Source organism: Camelina sativa, chromosome 2 (assembly GCF_000633955.1).
Source record: "Camelina sativa cultivar DH55 chromosome 2, Cs, whole genome shotgun sequence".
Lineage (NCBI taxonomy): Eukaryota > Viridiplantae > Streptophyta > Magnoliopsida > Brassicales > Brassicaceae > Camelina > Camelina sativa.
Window position 1 is genome coordinate 28,535,612 of NC_025686.1, and position 8,582 is coordinate 28,544,193.

At 41.4% G+C, this 8,582-nt stretch overlaps 3 protein-coding genes across 3 annotated transcripts in view; 1 reads left to right on the plus strand and 2 right to left on the minus strand.

Moving 5' to 3' along the window:
- The window catches only part of LOC104757537 (DNA polymerase alpha catalytic subunit-like), a 9,738-nt gene extending 5,495 nt beyond the window's left edge, over nt 1-4,243 (minus strand). The window contains exons 1-12 of the mRNA XM_019231509.1: nt 2,996-4,243; nt 2,730-2,900; nt 2,561-2,644; nt 2,398-2,472; nt 2,238-2,302; nt 1,975-2,065; nt 1,698-1,883; nt 1,318-1,481; nt 1,098-1,212; nt 626-802; nt 440-553; nt 75-194 (exon numbers count right to left, since the gene is read on the minus strand). Coding sequence (XP_019087054.1) covers nt 75-194; nt 440-553; nt 626-802; nt 1,098-1,212; nt 1,318-1,481; nt 1,698-1,883; nt 1,975-2,065; nt 2,238-2,302; nt 2,398-2,472; nt 2,561-2,644; nt 2,730-2,900; nt 2,996-4,129 — 2,496 coding nt within the window. The 5' untranslated portion in view covers nt 4,130-4,243. The remainder of the gene's footprint in view (nt 1-74; nt 195-439; nt 554-625; nt 803-1,097; nt 1,213-1,317; nt 1,482-1,697; nt 1,884-1,974; nt 2,066-2,237; nt 2,303-2,397; nt 2,473-2,560; nt 2,645-2,729; nt 2,901-2,995) is intronic.
- LOC104745065 (subtilisin-like protease SBT1.9) lies at nt 4,430-6,937 on the plus strand. The gene has a single exon (XM_010466237.2). It carries the CDS (start codon nt 4,597-4,599, stop codon nt 6,811-6,813), a length of 2,217 nt encoding a protein of 738 aa, XP_010464539.1. The 5' UTR covers nt 4,430-4,596; the 3' UTR covers nt 6,814-6,937.
- Nucleotides 6,945-8,258, minus strand: LOC104745075 (mitogen-activated protein kinase kinase kinase 2-like). Its single transcript, XM_010466250.2, has one exon. It carries the CDS (start codon nt 8,176-8,178, stop codon nt 7,138-7,140), a length of 1,041 nt encoding a protein of 346 aa, XP_010464552.1. The 5' UTR covers nt 8,179-8,258; the 3' UTR covers nt 6,945-7,137.

Here is an 8,582-nt window from a genome sequence, read left to right on the forward strand (position 1 = left end):
AATGCATAAGTCAGCAGCATATAGCTTCCCGGGAGAGAGAGTGAGAGAAAGAGAGGAGAATCAGGAGTCATTACTTGAAGTGTTTTCCCCCAAAGATTGCCACTTATGTTAGTAAGCTGGAGAGTGAGAGGAAGAACACTTAAGTGAAACATGAGCTCCATGGATAACCATGCATCCGTCTCACCACATTCAATCTGAAAACCAAAAAGGTTATAACAAGCGAGGAATTAAGACGCAGTCATCACTCGTCAAGCTTACATGAACTGTTGTTATCTGCAAATCCTTTACTTCTACGTATGACTGAACGATTTTATTCTTCACCAATATGCACCAAAAAATTTCACTCGCAAGGACTCATAACCTATATTAGTATTGTGGCAGTACCAACTCATGCGTAAAACAGAGATGAGCAGGCGAGCAGGCTCATTGAAGAACTTACAAGTTCCCCAAGTGTTTTGGATGACTGAAACATTTTGGGAATATCATTGGGCGCTATCTCTTTCCTGTCCCGGTTCAGCTGTGTCTTTGAAAGGTCCGTTAACGAATAACTGACCTACAAGAAACAGATGATTACACATCAGGGAGTGAGCTTCAACTTACTACTTACGAGAGTTGGGTACCATACCTGCTTTAACAAGTCACGAGAACATAGATCTGTATCACACAAGAGCCTTCCAGCAATACAAGACATGAGCCCTGGTGTAGCTCCAGACCCAAAATTAGTGTTTCCTTTAAGCTTAGGCATGAAAGAGCGTTTAAGTCGGCCAATTTTGGACCACATGTTACTCTGAACTTTGCAAGCCTGCACAGTAGTAAGAACAAGACAGACAATGTTCAGATCTCTATTACGTCACCATCACAACACGAGAGACTGGGAAAAGAGACTAAAGGATGTACAATGCATAAAAAAAACTTGCTGGCTTATTAATGTTAAAAATCATCTAATAAGCCTAGGAGACAAGGGCCTTACAAAACTGATATGAGTCAAATAGCAGCACATTGTCCAGGTCATGTAAATGAAAAAGTACATCATAGAAAGAAAAAACCTGTAACGACACTACCATTTTTCTAAATGGTAAATAGAGATTTTGCTATACCTGGGCTCTTTGAAGAAGAACATCCAGATCAAAACCTGATATATTATGTCCCACAAGAACATCACTGTCCAATTTGTTCAACTCCAAAAACAATCGGTTCAACAATGCTCTTTCACTGCAGTAAGAAAAGGAAAAAAAATGTTGAACAAAGCAACATGAACTGCCAAAGATATATATGGATCATAAGCACATCCTATTTAGTAACAGAGCTGCAACACACCTGTTTTCAATACTTAAAACACTGCAGCCATTCTTTAGATTTCTGTCAGCCACTTCTTTTTTCCAACCAATTGGGTAACCAGTTCCTTCAGGAGTCCTAACAACGGTGAAATGACTCAGAATACCAGATCTCTTTCTTTCTGGAGCTGGCATTGGAACATCAATCTAAAAAATCAAGGAGCACGCACATCATATGTCAAGCTATTAATGTAGACATAATAGCGTCTTTGAGCAAGAAACAATCGTCCAAAAATGAGCAGTTATATAGAACCACATGATACGAACACATACTGGTGATTGTTAGTGTCATGATCAAATATCCATATTCTTCACAAAGAGAAAAAACGGCAAAGAAGCTTTGTTTAAATGTTGTAAACCAACCTTGGCGTTGTGAAAGCATAGAATAGATGCAGAAACGATTTCGCTTATGTTCTGCTTTTCATTGACCATAGTCTTTAAATTTATGGCTGTAACGACAGCAGGAGGATGAACCACCTTGTCCTCCGAAACTAAAACAGCGATATCCTTGGGAGAGTCAACAGTAACCTCAAACTTGCACCAGCTCACCTGCACAAGTTTCAAATCCTCTCATTATTGGAGATAAACAGAACTAGAAAATTACTGATAATATGATTATGCCACAATTCTAAGGTCGTACTCCTGCAGAAGGTGAGCAAGTAGAGAAGTTTGAAATTTTGAGCCAAGAAGGTCCCATGATCTTCCTCTTAAGAATAAAATGCTCCAAAGCACTGCACATAAATTAACTTCGATAAGGTTGGAAAAATTGCACCGTGCTAAATCGACATAGCCAGCATACATAGTAAACTAAGAAGTCTACAAAAGACTAGAAAATACAAACTTAAATGACCAACTACCAAACAGAGGGAAAGGTAATGAAACTAAGCAGTAAGACGCCAGAACCTGGTATGAGTCCCGAGCAAAGCACAGAAAGACTCGCCTTTAAGATCTTCTGGAAATGGACGATCCTGTGAGAACAAAGAAAATATGTCATTAGTGTTGAGATGTAAACAAATTAACAAAAGAAAGGATGAGTTTTAGTTTGATATTGCAGAGCTGAAACCTTAAATGGATAATTTATCTTCAAAACAAATTGTTCGCCAGCAGGAACATCCGGTCTCTCAAAAGCATAATTTCTCTGATATTTATCCATAAAGAGCAGAATAGAAAGTAAAACAAAAAAGTATTGTTGCAAGATACATGAAAAAGTAAATAAATAACCAAACCTTGACAGGCGCCATGCTAAAATTTGAAACATTGAGTTGTAACAATTCCTGAGAAATTTCGTTCTTCAGTTTTGATGCCATTTCCTGAGAAGACACATCCAACAAGAATAAATACCATCGAAAAAGATATTGCTTCCTCCAAGCATGTAACACAGTCAGTCAAACTCACATGTAATTTCCCGCGAAAGGATTCAGGAGAAAGTCGAGAGTCTTTCACCTCTTGCTCGAGCATGATTAGTTCATGGGAAGGAAATATGGAATCATTTGGAACAGCGTAAACACATCTCTGAATATTCTTAACTACCACACAACAACTCTTGTACGTATCTCCCATTTTAACCTGAATTGTAAATAGAGAATGTCCAAATTCATATCTAGATTAACGCCACATAACAACTTTAAACAAAATTGAGTGAAAAATCCCAAGAGATTCACCTTCCCGAAGAGATATATTGTGCCCATGCTGGCGCCAAAAGCCTCCTCATAAGCGTCAAGAATGTAGAAATGAAGTGATCCATCAGCATTCAAATCAAACTCAGTTTGCCCTTCACAACTAGAACCAAGTAAGTCCCTATTCTCAGTTCCACCTTTTCCCATCGCTTCCTTCCAACCAGCAGTGGCGCTTAAAGCCGGATCCTTATCTTTCATATCAGTTGTTGCATTCAATGTAAACACCTCCTTTACACCTAACTCCGTCTTCACCTCAGCGTTCCTTATCTTCTTTGATCCATCCTCTATAACACTATCACTTCCAGGTAAATCCATACTCTCAGAAACATACGGAGGAAGGACTTCAGACTCTACCATATCTTCCTCTTTCAAATCTTTCATTAACACATTCTCCATGGAAACAGAATCACCCTCGTACACTAAAGGTCTTGGTTCTGGTTCCTTCATTTTCATGCTTGAAGTAACAAAACCCAGTTTTTTGTTCCTAGAGATAGTAACTGGAACAGTACCTGTTTGTTTCCTTCTCTTATGCCTTTCCCTATCAAGATCATCTACAGTAACTTGTGCAATTACCTCATTGAGTATACCCTCGCACTTCCCTGTATCAGTCTCTTTCCCCTTCTTGAAACTTGAAGATGTGAACATAGAAGAAAGTCTACCTTCACCAGTGATAGTAGCAGCAGCCTTAAGCGCCGGATTCACCTTCTTAACCTGAGGTTGCTGCATCATTTCTTTCCCTTTCTTCTTCTTCTTCTTAAGTCTGCCACTAAACCTACCACCGTCATCTGATTCATCAGTCGATTCTGGTCCACTTGGTTTCGACCAATCCTCCTCCTCACCTTCGTCGAGGTATCCCAAATCGCCACCTTCCTCGTCGTCGACTACAAATCCGCGAGCCTCCTCGCGTCTCCGGGAAACAAGTGCGTCGTACTCTTCATCATCAACCGTATCGAAGATTGGCTTCTCTAGCCTAATATCGTACCCACCACCTGAAGCTGATAGATTCCGAAGTCCCCCTTGTCGAATCGCCTTCAGCCTCTCGAGTGCGTCTTTCCGACTCGACGCCTCCGCCCCTCGGCTGCGTCGTCGGCCACCCTCCGTCGAATTATCACCGGACATTTTTCAATTCCGGCTAATTTGGGGATTTTGGGGATTTTTTTTTTTTTTTGAACCTCGAAGCTTAGCATCCGATTTACTGATTTAGGTTAAAGACACCAATGGCAATGGCGGGAAAATCTATAAGACTTGGCGCGATGCATTTGCAAAATCTGAATCCAACAACGCTCTCACCTACCCTAATACTCCCCCCCCCTCAAGCCCAATGGGCCTAACATCAATAGGCCTTGTACACTTTAATAAACCCAATGGAAAGAGAAAAGTAAAAAGAAACAATGATGAGAGGATGTATTGCCGACCACCTAAAACAGCTTTACCAAAAGCAAAAGTCAAGTAAAGGTTACAATCTCTCCGACTTTGAATCATAATCACAAAAATAAAACATCTCTTACAATACTATAATCCATTCTTACCAACAACCAGAACGCAGTTCAGTTTAGTGAGACCAGAGAGAAAAAACTTGCTCAGAGATGGCAACTACTACCACCGTCGTGATTGTTATGATCATCTACTTCTTCGTAGCGGTTGCGACGGCAGAGACCTCTACTTACATCATCCATATGGACTTATCCGTTAAACCGTTGCCATTTCCCGATCACCAAAGCTGGTTTTCCACAACTCTTACTTCGGTTATAACCGGTAGAAAACCAAAGATTATCTACGCTTATACCGATTCGGTTCACGGGTTTAGCGCGGTTCTCACCAACTCCGAGCTCCAACGTCTTAAAGACAAACCCGGGTATGTCTCTTTCACCAAAGATTTACCGGTTAAGCTTCACACCACTTTCTCTCCGCAGTTTATCGGTCTAAATTCGACATCCGGTACATGGCCGGTCTCGAATTATGGAGCTGGTACATTCATCGGTATTATAGATACCGGAATTTGGCCGGATAGTCCCAGCTTTCACGACGATGGGATTGGTTCGGTTCCGTCTAAATGGAAAGGAGAATGTCAATTCAATTCTTCTTCCTTGTGCAACAAGAAACTAATTGGTGCAAGAGTTTTCAACAAGGGTTTGTTCGCCAACAACCCTGATTTGAGAGGAAGCAAGATTGGTCAATACTCTTCACCTTACGATACAATCGGACACGGCACTCATGTTGCAGCCATTGCGGCTGGAAATCACGTTAAGAACGCATCTTACTTCTCTTATGCGCAAGGAACCGCTTCAGGAATCGCACCGCACGCACATATAGCAGTTTATAAAGCCGCTTGGGAAGAAGGGATTTACGCATCAGATGTAATCGCAGCGATTGATCAAGCGATCCGAGATGGAGTCGATGTGATATCTTTGTCACTAGGATTGAGCTTTGAGAATGATGACGGCGACGAAGCCGATGGTTTCGGTCTAGAAAATGATCCGATTGCAGTAGCAGCATTTGCTGCGATTCAAAAAGGCGTTTTCGTCGTTGCTTCAGGTGGTAATGACGGGCCTTACTACTGGAGTTTGATTAACGGAGCGCCGTGGATTATGACGGTTGGAGCTGGAACAATCGGTCGGCAATTTCAAGGAACCCTAACGTTAGGAAACGGAGTTAGCTTCAACTTTCCGTCTCTATTTCCCGGAGATTTCCCTTCAGTTCAGTTTCCCGTGACGTACATAGAATCTTGCAAAGCCGGAAACAAGACTCTTGCTAACATAATTGTTGTCTGTTACGAAAACGTTAACATCGAAAGCAAACTACAACAAGCCAAATCCACCGGAGCTGCAGCAGTAGTTCTAGTAACAGATAAGTTACTTACGGAACAAGACACAATCGAATACCAGTTTCCGGTAGCATTCATCAGCTCAAAGCACCAACAAACTATAAAAAGCTATGCATTGAGCAACAACGCGACCGCGAGGCTAGAGTTTCGGAAAACGGTAATCGGGACAAAACCAGCTCCAGAAGTAGACATATACAGCTCGAGAGGTCCATTCACAAGCTTCCCTCAAATACTCAAACCGGACATTCTAGCCCCTGGGACACTGATACTCTCTGCTTGGCCACCGGTTAAACCAGTAGCAGGAACTACAACAAGACCATTACTCAGCGGATTTAACCTCTTAACTGGGACATCAATGGCTGCACCTCATGTAGCTGGAGTAGCTGCGCTTATAAAGCAAGTCCATCCAAATTGGAGTCCATCGGCTATAAAATCTGCAATTATGACAACGGCTTTGACTTTAGACAACCCTTTAGCCGTTGGAGCAGGACATGTGGGCACCAAAAACGTCTTGAACCCTGGCCTAATCTATGATACAAGTCCACAAGATTTCATAAACTTCGTTTGTCACAATGCAAAACAATCAAGAAAACTGATCAATATCATCACAAGATCGAATCTTTCCGATGCGTGTAAGAACCCATCTCCATATCTCAATTACCCTTCAATCATTGCCTATTTCACGTCTGATCAAAACGGTCCCAAGACATTTCGGAGAACGTTGACGAACGTGGGAGAAGCAAAGAGAAGCTACAGTGTGAGAGTGAGAGGCTTGAAGGGTCTAAACGTCGTTGTAGAGCCAAAAAGACTAATGTTCAGCGAGAAAAATGAGAAGCTAAGTTACACTGTGAGATTGGAGAGTCCGAGAGCGTTACAAGAGAACGTGGTGTATGGATCGGTGAGTTGGTTTGATGAAGATGAAGCTAAGTCAGAAGTTAGCTGTTCTGTGGTGGCCACGAGCCTTGTCCAAGAGTCTTAATCTTCACTTTACAAAGGATTTTGATTATTACCTTATATGTCCGCATGATTTGTCTAAATATCACATTCACGGAGAAAGAGAATTGGGATTATGGATCATTTATACAAATTGATTGGTGTGTCTATATATACTAAAGAGAATCAAGATTTGGGATCATTAATACAAAACTGGTATTTACATGTAACAAATTTCTGAATTTCTAATAACAAAATATTTATACAACGAATTAAATTAGAATTGTTGGATCTGACTAGGAATATTAAAAAAAAGCTCTAGCCTTTTCTCTGCAACTCTGTTTTTGTCCCCTGTTTTTAATCACTACCGTCACCGTACGGTGACCCAGCTATTTGTGACAGACCAATCAGGGGTCGAATCAGCCGCCAAACTCGTAACCCTCTCCTCCGGTGAATCGATCGTTTGTGAACCGGAAGAAACCGAAACCCAATCGGGAAACTCGAAAGGGCATCTCGGCGATGTAGAAACCTCCTTCTCTGTTTTCAAGTTAACAACGAAACCTTCTTCTTCTACTAAACCGTCGTGATCAAGATCGACGGCTACAAACGGATGATGTAAAAGCATCTCAGCCGTCCATCTCTTCTTGGGATCTTTAACAAAACACTTTGTCAAAAAATCTCTTCCTTGTTCCGACAACTCCTCGGGAATCAACGGAACCTCATCACCAACACCGATGCGTATCAACAACGACATGAAGTTCGATCCTTCTTTAAAACTCCACGCCGTTTTGCCACTAAACATCTCAACTACAGCGCATCCCAAAGCCCACACGTCACCTTCTGATCCATACTCGTTATCGTTAACAGCTTCCGGCGCCATATACAACGGCGTACCTCTAATCTGAACTCCTTCGTTTAACGCCGTTACTTCCCCAACTCTCTTAGCCAATCCAAAATCAGCAATCTTAACGGCGCCGTCACCGAACAACAGAATATTCCCGAGTTTTAAATCGCAGTGAGCGAATCCGTTAGCGTGGATATGTCTTAATCCTCGAAGCACCGATCCTGTGTGACGACGTACGGTGGATTCCGGTAGACCTTCACCGCCTAGTTTCTTGAGATAACTCTCTAAGCTCCCTCTAGAAGCGTATTCCAAGAACAAGTTATGCATCTCTTCTCCGTTTTCAACCGTCCGATCATCGCCGAAACACCGTACGATCTCGTCGCATTCGTATCCGAGTTTGTCTAGAACTGCTTTCTCGTTCTCTAGCGAAGCAGCGCCGTATGAGTCTGCAGATTTCACGGCCATGAACGTTGGAAACGCTCCGGAACCGTTATTAGACGGTGACGACGCTAGACTCACTGTAGAAAACGTTCCGTATCCGATCGTTTCTCCTCGAATCCACTCCATCGAAGCAAACACGATTTGTATGTAAGGGAATTCAAAGTTTGATTTGAGAGAAAATAAAATAAAGAAACAGAGCACAAAAGCTCGTGACGGTTAATGCTACTTCCTGGTGCAAGTTCCTCTATATATATATACACTGTTTTTTTTTTTTGTATAGAGAAATAAAAATAAAAAATTTTAGGTTACGATTTTTTTATTTTTGTAATAATATAATTAAATTTGCAAAGTCTGAATTGTTGGGAGTAATTAATGCACGTGACGAGAGGAGATTTTTTCTTTGTTGGGCTGTTAAACTAAATGTTATTTTAAGCTACGTGATATTTTTTTATTATGATATTAATAAATATTATGGCACGACTATTGTTTTTTGTATAACTTTGAATATCATAGACTCACGAGGTAGATAT

What these genes read in the sequence shown, in the direction of transcription:
- LOC104745075 (XM_010466250.2), bottom strand. Translation starts at nt 8,178, where the DNA reads ATGGAGTGGATTCGAGGAGAAACGATCGGATACGGAACGTTTTCTACA.
- LOC104745065 (XM_010466237.2), top strand. Translation starts at nt 4,597, where the DNA reads ATGGCAACTACTACCACCGTCGTGATTGTTATGATCATCTACTTCTTC.